This window comes from Microcaecilia unicolor, chromosome 11 (assembly GCF_901765095.1).
Source record: "Microcaecilia unicolor chromosome 11, aMicUni1.1, whole genome shotgun sequence".
NCBI lineage: Eukaryota > Metazoa > Chordata > Amphibia > Gymnophiona > Siphonopidae > Microcaecilia > Microcaecilia unicolor.
In genome coordinates, this window is record NC_044041.1 from 28041150 (window position 1) to 28065300 (window position 24151).

The window sequence follows — 24151 nt, forward strand, 5'->3', positions numbered from 1 at the left end:
TTGCCTACTGAAAAAAATAAAGCTTATGAGGACCAGGATATGCATAGGTGAGATTTATAACACCAGGTTACTTCACTTGTAGCTAATGTGATGAATTACCAAATCAGATCCCCTTCCCTTAAAGATGCTTTAGTCTTTTACAGCAGAATAAATGGTAATGACTGATGGCAATATTTTGTCTCCAATTCTTTCTTGCAAGCAAAAACATTTTATCACCATGCAACCAGAGAGTCTGGGGAGCCGATTCTTCAGTTTGCTTTAATAGATATGATTTTGTAACAGTCAGGTGAGAGAGAAGTTATAGGGCTGTGCTTTTGTTGGAAATCTCATTTCATATTCTATTTTTTAATGAAATTTCATTTGTTTTTTGTTCTATAAAAGGCCACCCCCTGGGAACATCCTTCTCATTGGAGAAGCGCTGGTAAGTGAGTCTAGGCATTGCCGTAGGCAGAAGCCACCTGGTTACAACACTGTTGGCTGCTTAAGATCAAGCTTTACGACAGCACACAGCTATCAGGCTTATTTTCGAAAGAGAAGGGCGTCCATCTTTCGACACAAATCGGAAGATGGGCGTCCTTCTCCCAGGGTCGCCCAAATCGGCATAATCGAAAGCCAATTTTGGGCGTCCTGAACTGCTTTCCGTCGCAGGGACAACCAAAGTTCATGGGGGCGTGTCAGAAGCATAGCGAAGGCAGTACTGGGGAGTGCTTACGACATGGACGTCCTCAGCCGATAATGGAAAAAAGAAGGGCGTACCTGACAAACACTTGGGCGACTTTACTTGGTCCTTTTTTTTATGACCAAGCCTCAAAAAGGTGCCCAAACTGACCAGATGACCACCGGAGGGAATCGGGGATGGCCTCCCTTTACACCCCCAGTGATCACTAACCCCCTCCCAACCTAAAAAATAAAACCTTTAAAAATATTTTTTGCCAGCCTCAAATGTCATACCCAGCTCCATGATAGCAGTATGCAGGTCCCTGGAGCAGTTTTAGTGGGTACTGCAGTGCACTTCAGGCAGGCGGACCCAGGCCCATTCCCCCCCCCCCCCCACCTGTTACACTTGTGGTAGTAAATGTGAGCCCTCCAAAACCCACCAGAAACCCACTGTACCCACATCTAGGTGCCCCCCTTCATCCCTAAGGGCTATGGTAGTGTTGTACAGTTGCGGGGAGTGGGTTTGGGGGGGGGGGGTTTGGGGGGCTCAGTACACAAGGCAAGGGAGCTATGCACCTGGGAGCTTTTTCTGAAGTCCACTGCAGTGCCCCCTAGGGTGCCTGGTTGGTGTCCTGGCATGTCAGGGGGACCAGTGCACTACGAATACTGGCTCCTCCCATGACCAAATGGCTTGGATTTGGTCGTTTCTGAGATGGGCATCCTCAGTTTCTATTATCACAGAAATCTGGGGACGCCATCTCTAAGGTCGACCTAAATGTTGAGATTTGGGCGTCCCCGACCGTATTATCGAAATGAAAGATGGACGCCCATCTTGTTTCAATAATACGGGTTTTCTCGCCCCTTCGCAGGGACATCCTGCGAGGGCGCCCTCAGGAAAACTTGGGCGCCCCGTTCGATTATGCCCCTCCACGGGTGTATGCCCAAAGAGTCATGACCAAAGCTGCAGGTCATGCCCCTTTGGAGTCCCTTAAGAGCCCGTGGGGAGCCAGGAACTCTGCCCATTTGTTTCAGTATTGATGGGGAAGCAAAAAGGAGGGGAGTCTCTGAAACCTGAGTCATCAAAATGGAAATTCAAGAATGTTGATCCTTTGGTCAGTAAGGTATTGGGTGTTGTAAGTCTTTTGGTATATACTTATGATACTAAAAACAGCAGTGCTGAGACCATTTGATCTAACTTTGGTTCATGCTGTGGAGCTCAGCCTTTATAAAATGGGCTTAAAAACAGGTGCCTTTTTCTACTTCTCTCATAGGTGTCCTGTTATAAAATCAAGTGTATTGATAACAGAAGTTTGGACTGCATGCAGAAGCAGATAAGAAGCCAATTTAGGAGTCCCTTAAGGTGTGCTAATGGATTTAGCATGTGCTACCGATTAGCGTGCCCTAAATGCCATGCAACCCATTATCGCCCTTATTCTATGAAAAGTGCTAAAAATTGTGCACACAAATTTAGGCATGTACTCAAATTGCACTCACAATTTAATTGAATAATGAGGCAATTACCACCAATAATTGGCTTTTGGTGCTTTATTGAAATCAATCAACATGTACGCATTCAAATTTAGGTGCATCCTGAAAAAGGGGGCATGGAAATGGGAGGGTCATGGGTGTTTTGGGGTAGAGCACGGGCGTGGATTTCAGTTACGCATGTAATTATAGAATAAGGGGGTATACGTGGACATTTTCATTGGTGCAAATGGATACGCCTAAGTTTACATGCAACCCCTGCGCTTAAGCGCTATGCTATAAACCATACCTAACTTTAGGCACAGCTTATATAATAGTGCTTAAGTGGGGGGTTTTCAATGCCGAGTTTTTATGTATCATTTATAGAATTCATGACATTAAAAAATGTATTTTTTGCACCTTTCTGTGGTACAAACAACATAGTAACATAGTAGATGACGGTAGGAAAAGACCTGCACGGTCCATCTAGTCTGCCCAACAAGATAAACTCATATGTGCTACTTCTTGTGTATGCCTTACCTTGATTTGTATCTGCCATTTTCAGGGCACAGACCATAGAAGTCTTGCCCAGCACTAGCCCCGCCTCCCAAACACCAGCCCCGCCTCCCAATCTCGGCTAAGCTTCTGAGGATCCATTCCTTCTGAACAGGATTCCTTTATGTTTATCCCACGCATGCTTGAATTCCGCTACCATTTTTATCTCCACTACCTCCCGTGGGAGGGCATTCCAAGCATCCACCACTCTCTCCGTGAAAAACATAAATGTAAACAAATTGGTTTACATTTATTATGTGCAGGTTCTTTCTCTGTCCCTAGTGGACTCACACTCTAAGGGGCCCTTTTACTAAGCTGCGGTGAAAAGGGCCCTGCACTAGCAGCGGGGGCCGTTTTTGCTGCACGCTGAGGCCCTTTTTACTGCGGCGGGTAAAAAGGCTGAGAAAAGACATGGCCACACAGTAAGATTGCTCTTACCGCATGGCCATGTGGAGGGGAACACTTACCACACCCATTGAGGTGACGGCAAAGGCTCCCGCACTAATAAGGCGGTAACCAGGTAGCACGTGGCACTGCTCAATTACTGCCGGGTAACCCCTTGTAGAAATATTTTTTTAACATTTCTGCTAGCACTGGAAATGCCATGCACTGGGGGTGGAGCTACCGCTGACACCCGTGTTGGGCCGGCGGTAGCTCCAGATTGGCGCGTGGTAAGCCCGCAGTGGGTTTACCACACCTTAGTAAAAGGGCCCCTAAGTTTTTATACCTGGAGCAATGGAGGGTTGAGTGACTCGCCCAGAATCCCAAGGAGCCGCAGTGGGAATTGAACCCAATTCCCCAGGTTCTCGACCCACTGCACTAGGGCATGAGGCTAATCTTCCTTTCCTCTACCTCATCCATGCAACTTTCGGTGAGCTATGTCAGCCATAGGTATCTTTTCCTCCAAGCTCTTGGTTCCTTCTGTCAAATAGTAAATGGCTGGTTTCATTTCAGTGTTTAGGAAATGAACTGCTTTACCTTTCAGGGTTGCGTATTCAATTCTCTGTTTGATTTTGGCCAGTTCCACCAAGTAAGCAGCTGAATCTGTCATGACAAGCTGTCGCTGCCTCGGTTTAAACCCATTCCTGTCATATTTAGTCACTGGCGTGCAATACTGAAATAAAATAAGGTGCGGGGAAAAAATGCTTTTAGATTCTAGGCTCACTGATAAGTAAAAGGCAGCACAGTCTATGCGCAATTATCTATTAATGGCCCTTGCCAGGCTTTCTCCTCACCTTGAGACAAAGACCGAGGGGTCAGTACTCAAAAGGGTTTAACCAGGTACGAGAGGCTCCAACTCAGTTAAAACCAGCTGAGCTAACTGGCCACCAATATTCAGTGACATTTAACCACTGACTGGCCATCCCCTAACTCAGTGGTTCCCGAACTTTTTCAATTCACAGTGCCCTTATGGGCTGATGACCAGAAGCCCTGCGCTGTGCCAAACAGTGCTCTAAAAATAGCGCCGGAACTGCACGCGACTAAAACGCCCCTATGACCAAAGCTAATAGAATGCAAATTTATGTGTGCTATTAGCTCTGATCATGGGGGTACTTGTGCGGGAGGATTGTGCCTGGGCATGTGCCCAAGACACAATCCTCCTGCAGAAGTTGTTTGACAGGTTCGGGCTGTCAAAAAGCTGGATCTGTCAAACAGCAGAAGAGGTTTGACAGGTCTGGGATTTTTCTCCCGGACATGTCAAACTAAGCCCGTCCCCCCTCCAAACACAAGAACTGGAGGTCCGATGGACTTCCAGGCCCCTCCCCCCAAACCACAAAAACCCTGGTGATCCAGTGGGACCACTAGCTTCCCACTCTGACCCCACCCCACCCCCACATTACACAAAATCGCTCTGGTGGTCCAGTGGGACCGCTACCTATCTGCCCCCCTCCACCCTTGGTGGTCTACCTCTCCGTAGTGGTGGTAGTAGTTGGAGGAGGGAGGACTTCCCCCTGAGAGGGAAGATTATGCAGAAAAGAGTTGGACATGTACGGCCTTGGCTGAATTTCTTTAAAAAGGCAGTAAATAAATCCCAATAAATAAACATATAATCCAGAGGGGGGAAAAACCCCCTTTGAACAGGATGTGATGCACACTGACAAAACCTGTTACTTATTCTTTACAAAACGTTTCATTGGCTAATATTTGGTTAGTTTTGTTCAGTTAGACTTTGAAACTAGTTTGAACAAATACAGGTACAAATTATTTTACAAATCTAAAGATTGTTTTTACACAACTGGAGTTGCCAGCAGAGATTCAGAAAATCGACACCTGGAAGTTAATACCTCACTACCCCAGGAGGCTACCTCAGTGAGGAAATACTGCCAAGAGAAAACGTAATATTTACCTTGATCCTCTCATTCCTAATTAGCTGTAATGCTTTGGGATTAATGTCTTGTTCATCTAAGGAAAAACAATTGAAAACACCTTTAGTGTCTCAGTGTTTGAACCCAAGGACTATCTTAGGATAACCAGTGCATAACTTAACAAAGTAACTTTAGTTGGGGTTTTCTTGTGATAGATGTTACACAAAGCAAATTTCATATGTAGATTTACTAGATGCTTTGAATAATTTGGCAACTCATTAACAGGAAAACAGAAAACAGTGCATGCTTTTGCAAATAACTTTCATTATTTGGTGGTTTTGCACATGGACAGCTAAATCATAACATAGTAGATTATGGCAGATAAAGACCTGTACGGTCCATCCAATCTATCCAACAAGATAAACTCATTGCATAAGGTATGATGTGATACTTCATATGTATACCTGATCTCACATTCGAAGATCATGCGAAAAATACAGCAAAGAAAATGTTCTACTCAGTGTAGAAACTTAAAAGAATCAAACCTTTCTTCCCAAGGGAAGTATTCCACAGCCTAGTACAATCAATGGTGCTCAGTCATCTAGACTACTGCAATGCCATCTATGCCGGATGCAAATAACAAATCATTAAGAAGCTTCAAACCGCCCAAAACACAGCAGCCAGACTCATTTTTGGAAAAGCGAAATACGAAAGCGCCAAACCCCTAAGAGAAAAACTACACTGGCTACCACTCAAAGAACGTATTGCATTCAAAGTTTGCACCCTGGTACACAAAATTGTTTACGGAGAAGCTCCGGCCTACATGTCAGACCTTATAGGCCTGCCTACTAGGAATGCAAAAAGATCATCACGCACATTCCTCAATCTCCACTATCCTAACTGCAAAGGGCTAAAATATAAATCCACATATGCAACCAGTTTCTCTTACATCTGCACGCAGCTATGGAACACACTACCAAAAGCCATAAAAACAACGCAAGACCTAACCACCTTCCGAAGACTACTGAAAACAGATCTTTTCAAGAAGGCATACAATAAACAGTCATCTTAAATACTAAAAAAACAACACTATACACGATCTATACAAAACCAAACACTTATCACATGACTGATTAATCTCCTTGAAACTATGATCAAACAACTCCACTTCAAACCTTACACTGAATAGGGACCCTTTGAAGCCGATGGCCTAATGTATGTTACAATCCAATTTATTACTCAGGAACCTTCACACAATACCATAATTTATTCTTCCTTACCATGTATATATACACCATGATTTATTCCATGTATGTTATGTTACATATTTGTTACCATGTATACACCTTAACGCAATACTATTTGTAATCCTGCTACCCGGAAATGGCAAGCGCCATTACGGCAAATGTAAGCCACATTGAACCTGCAAATTGGTAGGAAAATGTGGGATACAAATGCTACAAATAAATAAATAAATATCTTAATTTGTCCTTTCCATTTTCAGGGCATAGACCTTAGAAGTTTGCACTGTCCTTGTTCTAAAACTTCTGAAGTTGTCATCGAAGCCCCTGAAAAGCCCCATTTCAGCCCATCCAAATCTGTTCAGCCATAATCAGGGCACAGATCATAGAAGTCTGCCCAGCACTGGATTTGCTTCCCAGTTATGGGGCTGCTAATTTTCAGTGGCACTTAACCGATTAGTGCTGAATATTGACCCTCCATTCATATGGTTTTCTCTATGTTTAAGGACAGTACTAGCTGTTCAGCATTCCTCAGCTAGTGTTCATGCACAGCATATCACGGGGGTACAATGTATTCAGATTACTCAACTCTAATATAAAATTACTCAAATCTTGTGAATCATAAGCAAATCTTTGTCTCAATTTTATCTTGAATCCATACCAGCACTAGTAAAAGGAAGGAAAAAGCCTCAGGACAGGCTCTCGGGATTAAACTCTGTCAAGCCTTAATGTCTGAGACAAGGGAGCAGTGTGATCAACAGGACACTTCCAAACAAATCCAAGGAGACGAGAGATGGCAAAATATTTTGATAAAGACTCGACACGGCACCATGTTTCAGCGAACATCGCCTGCCTCAGGAGTCTTTAAAAAGGCGGTTGATGTGTAAATAAAGATGAGAGACGAGTCGAGTGCAAAAAAATGCCAAATAGCAGTATCGCTGTATCAGGAAGTACCACTGGGCTATCAGCGATACTGCTATTTGGCATTTTTTTGCACTCGACTCATCTCTCAGCTTTATTTACACATCAAATGCCTTTTTAAAGACTCCTGAGGCAGGCGGTGTTCGCCGAAACACGGTGCTGTGTTGAGTCTTATCGCCGATTAAAGAATATTTTGCCATTTCTCGTCTCCTTGGATTTGTTTGGAAATGTCCTGTTGATCAAGCTACTCCCTTGTCTCTGCATTTCTTCTCGTAGGGAAGCCTTAATGCCTATCATAGTCATTAAAAAACCTGTCTTTAAATGGCCATGCAGCAAGTAAAACGCTTGCCGTGCGGCCATTTCGGGGGGGAGCCCTTACCGCCACCTCAATGGGTAACCGGGCAGCACGTGACACTGCCCGATTACTGCTGAGTACACTTCGGTACTACAAAAATAAATGCATTTTTGTAGCGCCAGAAATGATGGTGCGTTAGGGTTGGGAAGTACCGCTGGGCTGCTGCGGTAGCCCGGCGGTACTTCCTGTATAGCAAGCGGTAAGCCTGCATTGGACTGACTGCCACTTAGTAAAAGCAGCACAAAATGTGCATTCACTCAGCAAATATTCATGTAAAAAAACAGCACTTAGCTTCAAAGAAATGTTAAATATAGCTCAACTGCTTCTTTCCAAAAAGTCTCATGCCAACAATGGCCAACATTTCCAGGCTGTCAACCTTGCCACTATGGAACTTTGTCAGTCTAAGTGCTTTGAAAATACACCTCATAGTAACCTATGGAACTTTGTAAGTCTAAGGAGATCTTTTACTAAGCCGTGGTAATGTTTTTAGTTCACGGTAGAAATCAGCTGGTGGTAAACGCCGAGACGCCCGTTATATTCCTATAGGCATATCAGCGTTTACTGCCAGCTGATCACTACTGTGGCTTAGTAAAAGACCCCCTAAATGCTTTGAAAATGAGCCCCAAAGTCTCTCATTTTTATATTAAGTTACATTGGCTGCCAGTAGAGGCAAGGGCTTTATTGCCAAAACCTGTTGTTTCTTTCTCTATAACATCAGCAAAATCCGTCCCTTCCTCTCTGAGCACTCTACCAGAACCCTTATCCACACTCTTATCACCTCTCGCCTTGATTATTGCAACCTGCTTCTCACCGGCCTCCCACTTAGCCATCTCTCTCCTCTTCAATCAGTCCAAAACTCTGCTGCGCGGCTCATTTTTCACCAGAGTTGCTATGCTCACATTAGCCCTCTCCTCAAGTCACTTCACTGGCTCCCTATCCGTTTCCGCATTTAATTCAAACTTCTCTTACTGACCTATAAATGCATTCACTTTACTGCTCCCCAGTACCTCTCCACTCTTGTGTCTCCCTATGCCCCTCCTCGGGTTCTCCGTTCTGTGGATAAATCTCTCTTGTCTGTCCCCTTCTCTTCTACTGCTAATTCCAGACTCCGTTCCTTTTATCTTGCTGCACCTCACGCCTGGAATAGACTTCCCGAGCCTGTATGTCTAGCCCCGTCTTTGGCCATTTTCAAATCCAGGCTAAAAGCCCACCTCTTTAATGCTGCTTTTGACTCCTAACCACTACTCACTTGCCCTGTACCCTTTTAACCCCACCTCTTTAATTCCCTTACCTCTTAGTTGTTCTGTCTGTTTGTCTATCCTACTTAGATTGTGAGCTCTTTGAGCAGGGACTGTCTTTTCATGTATGGTGTACAGCGCTGCGTATGCCTTTTAGCGCTATAGAAGTCATAAGTAGTAGTAGTAGTATTTAAATTGACATGCTTTTTATTTAAGATTCAAAATGGATTAGGTCCTCATTACTGGAATGACCATTTTTTATTTCTCATTCACTTAAGTCTTATTGGAGACCTAATTTTTTCTTTATCCTATTTCTAGAGGCATAAGGAGATTAAACACAGTTTGAGAAACTTCTGGCGAATTAAGCAGCAAAATTCAGCAAGGAGATCTGGGGAAAATCCAATGCTTATTTCTGGGATACGCAGCATAAAATGTATTGAAGTTTTTCAGGATCTTGCCAGGTATTTGTGACCTGGATTGGCCACTTTTGCAGTGGCGTTCCTAGGCTGGCTGACACCCGGGGTGGATCACCGATGCGCCCACCCGGGTGCAGCGCGACCCCCCCCCCCCCCCCCGGGTGCATTTTTACCTGCTGGGGGGGTACCGCGTGCCTGTCAGCTCCGAGTCCGCTCGTTCCCTGCTGCTCCCTCTGCCCCGGAACAAGAAATAACCTGTTCTGCGCAGAGGGAGCAGCAGGGAGGGAACGAGCAGAATCAGCCAACAGGCGCACGGCACCCCCCCAGCGGCGTGCACCCGGGGCGGACCACCCCCACCGCCCCCCCCCCCTTGGTACGCTACTGCACTGTTGGAAACAGGATGCTGGGCTTGATGGACCTTTGGTCTGTCCCAGTGTGGCAGTACTTATGTACTTATATGTACTTATCTCCTCTCTTGTAGCTATTTAATTGACCTATAAAATGTATAGACTTAATGTTAAATGTTACTCTTTCAAAAATATGCCTTGGGTAACAAAAATGGACAACAATGGATTAGCATAGAACAGTGATGTTAGTATTAGTTTTTTTATTATACTGTTTTTGTATTTTCTGGTAATGTCTAGCTTTTTGTGATTGTACTCTGCTAAGAACTAATAAGTATAGCGGACTATAAATCCGAAATTATGTTATGTGATGTTATTAGAGTTGAGTTGCTTGAGATACTCTAGTCCTGATTTTTTGCAGTGTATTCAAGTTACCACAGATAACAAATTTCTCTAATTATCCATCTCGTACTTTCCTGCCTTCCCCCACCACTGCCATAAACACACACGTCATCAGCTCTGTGCCATATACTTACTGATGCGGGTTTCTACAAAGGGTTTATTTACACTTTGCTGGTATCCATCCTTCTTTCCTTTAAAAATATCACTCGCCACTGTTTTCTGCTGCATCTATCAGAAAGCAAAGAATGATACATAGTTGACATATTTCCCGACTGTGCTTTTCAAGTCAACATTACAGCTTTTCTATTAATCAGATATCATGAGAGGGGCTTGAGGGCCCTTTTACTAAGCCGCATAGAGGGGCATAATCGAACGGGGGCGCCCATCTCTAAGGGTGCCCCTCTCTAAGGGTGCCCCGGGGAAGGGGCGGGGAAACCCGTATTATCAAAACAAGATGGGCGTCCATCTTTCGTTTCGATAATACGGCCGGGGACACCCAAATCTCAACATTTAGGTTGACCTTAGAGATGGTCAACCTAAATGTTGAGATCACTGACCTCAGAGAAGGCCGACCTCGGTTTTCGCCGATAATGGAAACTGAGGATGCCCATCTCAAAAGTGACCAAATCCAAGCCATTTGGTCGTGGGAGGAGCCAGCGTTCGTAGTACACAGATCCCCCCCCCCCCCCACATACCAGGATACCAACCGGGCACCCTAGGGAGCACTGAAGTGGACTTCACAAATTGCTCCCAGGTGCATAGCTCCCTTACCTTGGGTGCTAAGCCCCCCCAACCCCCCCCCAAACCCACTACCCACAACTGTACAACACTACCATAGCCATTAAAGGGTGAAGGGGGGCACCTAGATGTGGGTACAGTGGGTTTGTGGTGGGTTTTGGAGGGCTCCCATTTACCACCACAAGTGTAACAGGTGGGGGGGTGGGATGGGCCTGCATACTGCTGTCACGGAGCTGGGTATGACATTTGAGGCTGGCATAGAGGCTGGAAAAAAATGTTATTTAATTTATTTTTTTTTGGGTGGGAGGGGGTTGGTGACCACTGGGGGAGTAAGGGGAGATCATCCCCGATTCCCTCCGATGGTCATCTGGTCGGTTCGGGCACCTTTTCAAGGCTTGGACATGAAAAAATATTGGACCAAGTAAAGTCGGCCAAATGCTCGTCAGGGATGCCCTTCTTTTTTCCATTATCGGCTGAGGACGCCCATCTCTTAACCATGCCCCCGTCCCGCCTTCGGTACACTGCCGACATGCCCCACGGGAACTTTGGTCATCCCCACGATGGAAAGCAGTTGAGGAAGGGCCAAGTCAACTTTCGATTATGCCGATTTGGCCGACCTTGAGAGAAGGGCGCCCATCTCCCGATTTGTGTCTTCTAAATGATTTTCCTTGTAAATAAATAATAGTAGTCATTACTACATTTGTGCATCATCTACAATTATTCCAGGGTCTTAACTACTCTTAACATTAGATGTCATAGATAAGAACACTTTCATGCCTGACCTCGGTCCCTCTCAATCCCCCTCCCCAACTGACCTCAATCACCCCAACCCTTCAGAAGACATCAGATCCCCTTCCTAACCCCTTGACAGCCAGCATGCATGCTACCTGAAAGCATTCAATCCTCACCAACCCACAATCTCCCCAGCATGAATATCCCCCTACCTGACCCTGCCTCTGCAAAAATGACCCCTCCCCAACCCATACAGCAGATTCCCACCCCCTCCAGTAACCAACCTTAACCTTACCAGGCATCCTTGGTATCTAGTAGGAACAGAAGCAAACCCCAGTCATGGCTGTGGGTAAAAAATGCTACTATTGCTAGGGATCAGTACTGTAAGACTGCCACTAGGGGTCTCCGGTTGGGATTCTCTGGTTTACTGTACCTGTGCTGTTTTCTGTGAGGTGATACCTCTACAATATTTTCGCACCAGGTTTCTCATGCACATTTTATGTAGCATCTCAGAGGTCTGATAAAAAGGAAATAATAGGATATAAAGTAGATATCACAATAATTGTTTTTCAGTTTGAATACAAAAAAAGGACAAAGGTTCAGCAGCTAAAAATGGCACAGTATTGAACATTATCGGGTTGATGTTCAAAGTGATTTAACCGGCCAGAAATGGCTCCTGGCCAGATAAATCTCCTGTTCAGAGCTAACCAGTCATTTTCAGCTGCTGAAACTGTCTGGTTAACACCTAACTGACTATTTTGGGGATGTCCCAGGGGTGGCACTTAACCGGACAAACGTAAGTTCTATCTTTATGCAGTGCTCTATAGCTGGTTAAGTGATGAATATTGCACTTAACCACAGGGCCGCCAAGAGGTGGGGCAGAGGGGACAAAATTCCCCGGGCACGGGCCTCCAAGGGGGGCCCGGCACTGCAGTCCCACCCGCCCTCCATTGTTGACCGTCTGCCACCAGGCCGGGCTCCCCGCAATTGAAATCACAGCGCCTCTCTCCTCCGTGTGAAAGTGCTGCAGGCAGCAGGGCAGCAGATTGCTTCCCTTCGGGCCTCCTTCCCTCCCTCATCTGAAGTAACTTCCGTGAGGGCGGGACACAGGGAGGGAAGGAGGCCCGAAGGGAAGCGATCTGCTGCCCTGCTGCCTGCAGCGCTTTCACACGGAGGTGAGAGGTGCTGTGATTTCAATGCAGGGGGCCCGGCCCAGTGGTGGACGGAGGGGGGGGGGGCCCGGCCCAGTCTCTCGGCGGCCCTGCTTAACCAGCTGTTTCAGCCGGCTCCACAAACCCAGAAATTCAGTGCTATGGCACGGCCTTGAATTTCAAAGCGTAACGCCAGCCGCAATCAGGCAAAACACTGAGCGCCACCAGCTGACTCTTAGGCCCTCAATATTGCACATGACAAAAACATGCACACATTCACACACACACACACTCACTGCACACACATACTGCGCACATACATACTGCACTCACATACTGTGTGCACGCACACACACGCACTGCACACAAACTGCACACGCACTACACAAACTGCATACACACATACTGCACACAACACATATTGCACACATACTGCCACACACTGCACACACACTCACACATATTGCACAAATATACTGCATGCGTGCACACACTGTGATGGATGGTTTAAGAATTGCTTTTCAGTTTTACTTTGATCGATAATACCCTATAATACCCTTTAAAATCTTCTGTCTTTGACCAGAAGTAACTTTCCTTGTACATACAAAAACAGGTTGGAATGTCTTGGAACCCAGTCTGTGCAGGAGGGAGGCAGGGTGCGCTCGAGGTTCAGGAGATAAGCCACCTCGCCAGTGATTTGCTTGCCTGAACCGAGGGCGTGTGACTGCATCCCCATGTACATTCCTGTAATTTTCCCTTGGCTCTGAAAGTAAGCTTTAGCTTAATAAAAATGGGGGCTTTTTGCAGTGGAGCTCTGGGGCTCATCTGTGGGCAGACATGCCGCGCAGAGGACTTGTTCCTGGTCATAAGGAGACTTTGGGCTTTCGCTGCAACGGGCCTCCCGGCTGATGAGATAAGGGTCAAGCTGTGTTGGTAGGTGAAGAGGGTTATGTGGGGTCGTTGGGTTAAGCCTTTTTGAAGAGGTTGGTTTTTAGTGATTTCCTGAAGTTCAAGTGATCGTGGCTATATATCTATATATCTGTTTTAAAGCTTTCTTTTAGTTAGATGGTTTGATCATTGTGCATATCTCCTAATCTGACTCGGTCAGTGTGTATATTTCTTAATCATTGTGTAGATTGGAACAATAATGACTTATACACTCTCCATTTAAAGTACTAATAAAGAGTTTCACTTACCCAATACGAATCCAAAAGAATCTGTAGTATTTTATTCTTTGAGCAGTCTGTGGTGATCAAGTGAGCAGGCTGCAATACCAAAGCAATACAACACACACACACATATACTGCAAGCACACACACACACACATACTTCCACACACTGCACATGCACACACATAATTTACGTGCACACATACACACTTACTACACACATACATACATACTGTGCACACACTGCACACACATATACTACATAAACACTGCACACACAGAACACACACACACACATACTGCACACATACACACACTGCACACACACATACTGCACACACGCACACACACTGCACACACATACTACGTGTGTGCATACACACACACACTGCACACAGTTTTTCCAGAAATGCAACAGAATTTCAGGAAGATTCCTGTAGAATTGCCTTGGCTGAAAGTGATTAGGAGCATTGAGTAAAAAGATTATTTGCTTCTATCTTTATCTTATTGCTGGCAAGTTCCATTTTGTTCAGAGATAACTAATTTTTTTCAGTGAAGCGCTCTATTTTTCAGCTGCACCCCAGCTTTCAAAGCCTTCTCCTCTGCAGAAACTTCATGGGGTCCTATCTAAATTAGCTTTTTGCTGAGAAAGGCAGAAGGTTCTTTCCAAAAATGTTTTTGGTTCTTTTGGCTAGAAGAATCTTTAAGGTACACGAGGAAGAGATTCTCACCATTTGCAGGGTGGCTGGAGGACTGAGCCAGCTTTTGTCCAGTACGGATTTTGGAACATGCTCCTTCAGCTTGGTGAGATAGTTATACTGCATAAGCTTTATGAAGTCACTGTTTTCTGGGCCAATGGGTTTGTTTCGATTGATGAACCCTGTTATAAATCTACAACAAAAACAAAAGCATAACAGCTATTCTCAACTGCCAATGTAACCGGGATGTGAAAGGCTCCATGATCATCTGTGAACTGTGCAAAAAACAGAAGAAACCAGTCTTCACAAAAAATAGCAACAAACAAAACAGCGAAGAGGACCAACAAAAGAAAAAAGACAAAATGAGAAAAAGAAAAAAAAAAAAAAAGCTCAGCTGTGCTGGGATTGTTAGTGGGCGATCTCGGAGTCAGATATACACATTCCCTCCCTATTTGGATAATACATAAGCATACAGCGAGAAGACTCCTGACGCAGGCCTGTATGGCCGAAACACAGCTGTGTCGAGTCCTTTTCTCCCTGCTATCCATTGACAAAGTTTATTTTTGAATTTCAACAACCAAGTGTTGACGCCTTACATTTTTTATATATTTTGATTTTTTTTTGTGTTCTTTCATTATATTTTTAACCCTTTTTTTTTTCTCTCATTTTGTCTTTTTTTCTTTTCTTGGTCCTCTTTGCTGTTTTGTTTGTTGCATCTGTGAACTGTGTCACATATGCCAATGGCACACAGCCATGCAAACAGAGAACCACTGCATCACTTCTGATGTTAAGGTAACAGACCCGGACCAGGGGCGTATCTGGAATCCGGCGGTAGGGGGGGCCAGAGCCAGAGAGGGGGGCACATTTTTGCCTCCCTTCCCCCCCCCCCCGCCGCCGCCGCCTCTCTCCACCCCCTCCCCGCCGTCAACCCTCCCCCGCTGCTTACTTTTGCTGGCGGGGGGCCCCAACCCCCGCCAGCCGAGGTCCGACCCGCAGTCTTCATATTTCGTCTTCCTCCGTGGCCATGCTGCAAGGAAGTAACGCTGCAGTGCTGCTTCATTGAATCCAGTTAGGAGTCTGACGTCGCAGCACGTTGTATACGCGTACAACGTGCTGCGATGTCAGACTCCGAACTGGATTCAGCGAATTAGCACTGCAGCGTTACTTCCTTGCAGCATGGCCACGGAGGAAGACGAAATATGAAGACTTCGGGTCGGACCTCGGCTGGCGGGGGTTGGGGCCCCCGCCAGCAAAAGTAAGCAGCGGGGGAGGGTTGACGGCGGGGAGGGGGGCCAGGGCGAAATCTGCGGGGGCCCAGGCCCCTGTGGCCCCAGGCAGATACGCCCCTGACCCGGACACATACGCTTGTAATTGGTCTTATTTACGGCTAGGTGTTATTTATTTATTTATTTATCTCATTTGTACCCCACAGTTTCCCAACAGTGTCAGGCTCAATGTGGCATATACTTTACAGGTGAGTGCTCACATGGGTGCAATCTGGGTGGTTCAAAGTCTAAAAAACAAAAAAAACAAAAAGCAAAGGAAAACCAAACAAACCCACAAAGATCCAAACGGAGAACACAACAAAAGTGAGAATAACCAGACTGATGTTCCTGGAGTAATAACGCCAAATCCTTTATTGCCAGATTCTCAATTGGGATTTGTACAAAACAAATAGCACGCAGTGTTCAATGAGGGATGGACCCTACAAAGGCGGCATTTCAACTTGCGAACCTTCATCGATGGCCCTGTAATATCGTAACTAAAAGATCACTCCAGCGGTTGAGAAAAACAACAATTTTCCAAAGCGGTGTGCGTTCTTCTAAGTCAACATCCAACAAGCCACACAGAACGCGCACTACTTTGGAAAGCTGTTGTTTTTTTTCCCAACCGCTGGAGTCATCTCTTAGTTACGATATTGCAGGACCCCTGATGAAGGCTCACTAGCTGAAACACGGCCGTGTAGGGCCCGTTGTTCATTAAACACCATACACTATTTGTTTTTACAAATTCCAATTGAGAATCTAACAGTAAAGGATTTGGTGATATTACTCCTGGAGTTTGGGTGGAACATGGGCAGGCCACCCAATTATGTGTGCAAGTTATAGAATACTATGCACATTCTTTTAACTGTGTAGGAGATGAGCATTTATAAAACTGCTCATTCCTAAAATATAGGCATGTATTTGACCTGTCAGCTAGTATTCTATGAAGAAAAGTAGGCACCTACTTTCCTGTACAGAATAGACTCCAAATAAACATGCTCTTGGTACCTAAAAATAGGTCCCCTTTTATAGAATTAACCCTCTTGCTCCCTAAAGTGGTTCTGCTAGAATATTCTTGTTTTGATGTCTGAAAACTGGCATTTAGACGTTTATATTGCATGGACATCCAAATCCCAATTTTACAACAGCAGAATATGGATGTTTAACACTGCAGTATGTCCATGCGGCAAGGGAGAGTTGTATGAGCGTATTTTGGACGTGATTAGGGAAGGCCAAAAATATGGATGTCCAGCTCTGATCACAGAAGGGGAAGAGATGTCCAAGTCTAAAAAGATGGACGTCTATATTTAGAGCTGGTACTTGTCACATCCAGGCTATAGAAAGGTGCTCTAATTGAGCAGTTCTCCACTGAGTGGAGATGAAGGAAATCACAGTAGGTATTTTTCTGTCCCTGGAGTGCTCACAATTTTAAAAAAACAAAAATTACAAAAAGCTGCAGTGGGACTTGTAATCTCTGCTCTGGCTCCAGTGGCGTACCAAGGGGGGCGGTGGGGGCGGTCCGCCCCGGGTGCACGCCGCTGGGGGGGTGCCACGCGTCTGTTGACAATGCTCGTTCCCTGCTCCCTCTGCCCCGGAACGGGTTACTTCCTGTTCCGGGGCAGAGGGAGCAGGGAACGAGCGAAGCCGACAGGCGCGCGGCACCCCCCCAGCAGGTAAAGATGCACCCGGGAGGAGGGTGTCGTTTCGCCGGGGGGAGGTCGTGTCCGTCATTTCGCCGCTGGGGGGGTGCCGCGCGTCTGTTGGCAATGCTCGTTCCCTGCTCCCTCTGCCCCGGAACAGGAAGTAACCCGTTCCAGGGCAGAGGGAGCAGGGAACGAGCGTTGCCGACAGATGCGCGGCACCCCCCCCCCCCCCCAGCAGGTAGATGCACCGGGGGGGGGGTGTCCGTCGTTTCGCTGGGGGGGGGTCATGCTGCACCTGGGGGGGGCGCATCGGCGATCCGCCCCAGGTGTCAGCCACCCTAGGAACGCCACTGTCTGGCTCTCAGCCGGTTACTTGAACCTTTAGGCTATTCCTTCACCTGGATGTCTGTTTGGCCATTTTATAATATGGATTTTCCTCTGCTGCTACACAGAGGTTCATGTCCCCCATTTTGCTCCATTTCTAATTTGACGTTTCAGCAGTGGCGTACCAAGGGGGGGCGGTCTGCCCCGGGTGCATGCCGCTGGGGGGGGGGGGTGCCGTGGCACGTGCCTGTGGGCTCCGACTTCGGTAACTTCACTCGTTTGCTGCAGCTCCCTCTGCTCCAGAACAGGTTACTTCCTGTTCCGGGGCAGAGGGAGCTGCAGCGAACGAGCGAAGTTAGCGAAGTCGGAGCCCACAGGCGTGTGCCGCGGCAGACCCCCCCCCCCCCAGCGGCGTGCACCCAGGGGGGGGCCATTTCGCCGGGGGGGGGGGGGAAGGTGTCATTTCGCACGCATGCGGGGGAGACACTACACCCGGGGGGGAGGGCGCATCGGCGATCCACCCCGGGTGCCATCCAGGCTAGGAACGCTACTGCATTTCAGTTTGTAAAATGGAAGTTCGTGCTGGATGTTTCTCGTACATAGATGTCCATCTCACATGTATTTTAGAAGAGGCTGTATCCTGTTCTGAAATACATGTGAGATGGATGTCCACTTGTGACGTACTGACTGGGACAGCTTGTTAAACTTAGCACCGCCATGCACTAACAGTGTATGCTAATTTATGCGATAAGTGCTTAACCCATTTTAGAAGAAGGGCTCCTTAACGTTCTTTGCTTTAAGATCTTGCTAGAAATGTTCTATTGTCAGCGACCGACAACTTAACTCAGGGGCCCTTTTACTAAAGGGTTGACGCGTGGCAACAGGCTAGCTGCGCCAATCTGGGACTACCGCAGGAGCCCAGCGGTAGTTCCCACCCCCAGCATGCACCATTTCCGGCACTACAAGACTATTTTCTCTTTTTGTAGCAACTGGTACTTACCCTGCGGTAATCGCACTGCCTGGTTATTACCGGGTTGGCGCAGGAACCCTTACTGCCACCTCAAAGGGTAGTGGTAAGTGCTTCCCCCCCCCCCCCCCAAATGGCCATGTGGCAAGTGGTTCACTTATCACACAGCATTTTTTTTACATCCACTGTGACTCTCTTCCCTTTCCCTTTTATCTCTTACCCTGTTCCTTTTACCCTACCTAATGTAATTGTAATTGAATCATCCGTACATTGTAAGCCACTTTGAGTCTGCTTTATGTGGAATAAAGTGGGGTATAAATGTTCATAAATAAATAAAAGAGAGCCTCAGCGTGCGTCATAAACACCCAATGACGCTAGCACAGGCCCCCTTTTACCGCAGCTTAGTAAATTGGCCCCTCAAAGACATAACACTATCACTACTACTACTTAACATTTCTAAAGCGCTACTAGGGTTACGCAGCACTGTACAGTTTAACAAAGAAGGACAGTCCCTGCTCAAAGGAGCTTACAATCTAAAGGACAAATGTACAGTCAGTCAAATAGGGGCAGTCTAGATTTCCTGAAAGGTATAATGGTTAGGTGCCGAAAGCAACATTGAAGAGGTGGGCTTTGAGCAAGGATTTGAAGATGGGCAGGGAGGGGGCCTGGCGTATGGGCTCAGGGAGTTTATTCCAAGCATGGGGTGAGGCGAGGCAGAAAGGGCGAAGCCTGGAGTTGGCGGTGGTGGAGAAGGGTACTGAGAGGAGGGATTTATCCTGTGAGCTGAGGTTACAGGTAGGAACGTAAGGGGAGATGAAGGGCTGCAGATCGAGTGCATTTGTAGGTTAGTAGGAGAAGCTTGAACTGTATGCGGTACCTGATCGGGAGCCAGTGAAGTGACTTGAGGAGAGGGGTGATATGAGCATAACGGTCCAGATGGAAGATAAGACGTGCAGCAGAGTTCTGAATGGATTGAAGGGGGGATAGATGGCTAAGTGGGAGGCCAGTGAGGAGTAGGTTGCAGTAGTCAAGGCGAGAGGTAATGAGAGAGTGGATGAGAGTTCGGGTGGTGTGCTCAGAGAGGAAAAGGCAAATTTTGCTGATGTTATAGAGAAAGAAGCGACAGGTCTTGGCTATCTGCTGGATATGCGCAGAGAAGGAGAGGGAAGAGTTGAAGATGACTCCGAGGTTGCGGGCAGATGAGATGGGGAGGGTGAGGGTGTTATCAACTGAGATAGAGAGTGGAGGGAGAGGAGAAGTGGGTTTGGGAAGGAAGACAATAAACTATCAGGAGAATAAGTTATTCAAAAAAGCACATTACAGTAGGTCACATATGATAACTGCACTGGAGTTGGAAAACAAGGGTAATGTCAATTATTCTGCTACTTTTTTTGCCTTTTCAATGGTGTCAGTATTTCATCTTATTGTGCAGTATCGAATGTGATGCATGGTTGATGCAGCCAATGAGATCTGGACCCTAGTCAGCTTCCTCTAAATATTAGCTAATACTCGCTTCCTTTTGTCTCTATTTTGCAAATATTTGGAGAAGAGTAAAAAATATATGTACAGGAACAAATCTCTGTGGGACTGTGTTCAACATCTCCTAAGCCAGCCAAAATATGTTTTGTTTGCTTTATTTTGCAGCAGGTTGAGGCTCTCCCGCTATCCCACCACACAGGAACCTCTGGAATTCTACAGAGCTGAGGGCTCTGATTCTATAATTGACACCCATGTTTCCCCAGGTCTTCCACCCCCTCCCCGCCCCAAACAGTGAAAACTAAACTGAGTGAAAGCACAGCCCCACTTTCTGATGGTCTGCACAGCCCACGTCCTCTTCTGAGCTTCTTTCCTTGCCAATACACCTCGCCAACTTGCTTCAATTTTTAGAGCTGTAAGAGATTGAAAAGTCAGCTTTTATTTGCATGATTATTATTAGGCTTGCATATTTATTGGGATTTATTAACCACCTTTATGCTACCTTAAAATCAGTGCATGGGTTATCTACTTACTAAACGGTACAGAAAAGTGAGAGACTAGTAAAGAGTGTGGGAAGAAACTCAGCCACTGAGAACATAGAGGCTTTCATGTTACATTAAAGGTTTGGAGGCTTGGGAGTTGAAAAAGATCATATCAGCCATACATGTTCTTCTCAGGGGTGTAGCCAGACAACAGATTTTGGGTGGGCCTAGGCAAGAATTGGGTGGGCACCAAGTGTTCTACCCCACCCCCACCCCCCAAAAAAAATGATCTCAGCTGGTGGGAAAAAGCTTCTTTCCACCTTGGCAGCAGGCGTGCACTGAAAACTGAGCATATGCAGGTGTCGGTGTCGTGGTGAGTAGCGTTTTCGTTACCATCAGGGGAAAATCTTCAGCTGGTGGAGCTTTGGATTCCCATCAGTTACCACTAAACATGTGCTACTGTTGGGTGGGCCTGAGCCATAAATGGGTGGTCCCTGGCCCACCTAAGCCCACCTGTGGCTACGCCACTGGTTCTCCTATCAGCAACTTGTAGATCAGTCAATAGCATAGGCAATAGTAAATTGTCATTTATATTAATACAAGTAGTTGTACGTCTGAATGTCTGTGTGTTCACTTACAACTCAAGAGCATCTGGTCTTATCTATTCCAAATTACAGGGCACTTCTTCATCCTAAGCTCCCACATTTACATCTGCATAAATGTTTAGTAGACCAGCACTTAACCGCTATGGGATAAATTCTATATATGGTAACGAAAGAAAATCCCACCGAGTGCTATTCTATAAGTCGCGCCTAAACTTAGGCGCAGTTTATAGAGCTTAACTTAGGGGTCGCGCCTACATTTGTACCTTGACTCCAAAAATATCTGATGATAGATCCTAGCTACAGAGTTTGCTCCATAAACAGTGTCTTGAGGATCGTAGATAGATTAAACAATTCATTGTAGAATGGTAAATAATGTAATGTAATATGTCATTTATAGTCCATCAATTCCCAACAAGACCCAAAGCAGATTACAAAAAAAAAAAATCCAAAATATAACCAAATGGAGAAGTTACAATAGAGTAAAGAACACCAGGTATACACAGACTGAGAACAAACTGAGCTATTCAAAATTTTCCTATAACAGAATGGTTGCAAGCTTACGAGTCATCTCAGCCATCGGATGTGTCTGCAATGATAGCTGCAAGAACCAGTGGCGTTCCTAGCCTGGCTGACACCCGGGGCGGATCGCTGATGTGCCCCCCCCCCGCGTGCAGCGCGCCCCCCCCCCTGGCGAACCTACACCCCCCCTGGGTGCAGCGCGACCCCCCCCCGGGTGCATTTTTACCTGCTGGGGTGGTGCCGCACGCCTGTTAGCTCCGAGTCCGCTCGTTCCCTCCCTGCTGCTCCCTCTGCCCCGGAACAGGAAGTAACCTGTTCCGCGCAGAGGGAGCAGCAGGGAGGGAACGAGCGGACTCGGACCAACAGGCATGCAGCACCCCCCCAGCTGCGTGCACCTGGGGCGGACCGCCCCCACTGCCCCCCCCCCCTTGGTACGCCACTGGCAAGAACAGCAAGGATACGCATTTGTTTGAAAAGACACGAGAAATATCTACTCTTCCACAGGAAGGCGCACTGTTTATTGAAAGTGCATACTTTTTCGAAAGTGGGTACACTCTTTCCAAAAGAGGGCGCACTACCAACAATGTTGCTCCCGTAACAAAAAAAAAAAAGGAAACTAAAATTACTTTAAATGACCCAGGAAACAATATAACAAACATGAAAGATTTGGAAATGCACGCCCCTAATTATGATACACCTCAAATACCCACTTATTCTACATCTTACGTGCCAAAAATGTAACAGTAGACTGAGCAGTAATAACAACCATTACCAGAGCTCCCTTCAAATACAGCACAGTCTTGATTATCCGACGTAAACCGGACTGACCTTTTGTCGGATAAGTGAAAAGTCGGAAAATATGGAAAACAATGGTAACCCCTCAAACAATACATAAACAAAGGCACAGAGTTCCAGATTGGAGCGCTAGAACATAATTACTGTGCTTGTTCTAAAACAAAGATTTTTTAATAGAATTAATATGATGACATCACCAGGGAGGGGGGGACCTGTTGGATATGCCAGATGGTTGACAAAGCGAAGATCAGATAATCGAGACTCTACTGTATTTATAGCTTCATCTGAAACCTCCTTTGCACCACACTGTTCTCGTAAAATGTTTTTCACTTCATGTCCTTGCATTTTAACTAGATTGTCTATTATGTCTGAACAATGCTGAACACCTCTAGTATGTACTATACACAATTATCATCATAAAAATAATAGGCTACTAACTGCATCTTGTACACCTACCTGCTTTCTTCTTTTTCTGAAATTCCCGGTGCCCTAGGCAGCCTTTATGTTTGGCTTGAATTTTGGAAACTGCAAATATAAGACATCAGTAAGGGTGACACAGTGCCCTGGATTTGTTTTCATTTCTTTTGGGGGGTTTTTTTTTTTTTTCGTATTTTAAATTTTTTATTGATTTTTGTTTTTTGAAAAATCAGTACAGAAAATCTACTAAATTAACTGCATAGATGGTGTAACAAGAAACAGTATAGACTTGCACATTTACCTCACTGTAAGAACAACCATTTAAACCACAATCTGTGTACAATGATACGTGTGTCAATGTGGAAGCCAGTACAGGTGAAACAGAGAATAAACGCTTCAGGTTAAGGATGGGAAGCCCTTGTATGTCAGGAAACACTGCTGCTCCTTGTGATCTTGAGCAAGTCACGTTAACCTCCATTGTCTCAGGTACAAAATTAGATTGTGAGCCCTCCAGGGACAGACATACCCAGTGTACCTGAATGTAACTCACCTTGAGCTACTACTACTACTCCATCAACCATAGGAGCCAACTTTTCAAAATTATTGGGGGTGCTAAGCCCAATGAAAATAACCCCTCCCTGGACACATACAAGGAATTTTCTCAATATTGGGGGTGCTCAAGCACCCACAGCACCCACAGAGTCGGCTCCAATGCCATCAACAATCTTTAATGAATATCCTTAAATAAATTTCTTCAAATCACTTATCTTAATCAGTTATGTAGATATTTCACTGTCTCAGACCCACACCAACATGACATGTTTCGCTATGCTGCATCAAGGCCATTGCTCTTCCTATGCACCCAAGCATCTTTCTAGCTTTCGCCATCACCTTTCCTACCTGTTTGGCTACCTTAAGATCATCACATAGAATCACACCCAAGTTCCACTCCTCTTTCGTGCACAAAAGTTCTTCCCCCCCCCCCCCTAAATTGTACCGTTCCCTTGGATTTTTGCGGGCATGTAAATACAGCAGGTGCCCATGTATCTTACAGTAGACTGTAGAGTTACATTCCCATTGCACTCCCCATGCTTCTCCCATGCATACGCCCCCTTGCATTTACATGCAATGGCGGGTTTCTGCCAGGTTCTTGTGACCTGGATTGGCCATTGCTGGAAACAGGCTACTGAACCAGTATGGCTAATCTTATGTTATTAATTAACATTATATTGCTGAAGCGTTCTACTTGCAGGCCTTGCAGTCTGATCCAT

General features: G+C 46.0%; 1 protein-coding gene across 3 annotated transcripts in view; it reads right to left on the reverse strand.

The window, feature by feature from the left end:
• Positions 1-24151, reverse strand: part of MYO1H (myosin IH) — a 97775-nt gene that overhangs the window by 7802 nt on the left and 65822 nt on the right. For 2 of the 3 annotated variants that reach the window (XM_030219579.1, XM_030219578.1), the window contains exons 22-28: positions 22920-22988; positions 20370-20475; positions 14421-14580; positions 11803-11886; positions 10034-10127; positions 5024-5079; positions 3655-3790 (exon numbers count right to left, since the gene is read on the reverse strand). In XM_030219579.1, coding sequence (XP_030075439.1) covers positions 3655-3790; positions 5024-5079; positions 10034-10127; positions 11803-11886; positions 14421-14580; positions 20370-20475; positions 22920-22988 — 705 coding nt within the window. The remainder of the gene's footprint in view (positions 1-3654; positions 3791-5023; positions 5080-10033; positions 10128-11802; positions 11887-14420; positions 14581-20369; positions 20476-22919; positions 22989-24151) is intronic. The other variant, XM_030219581.1, reaches the window with a different exon arrangement.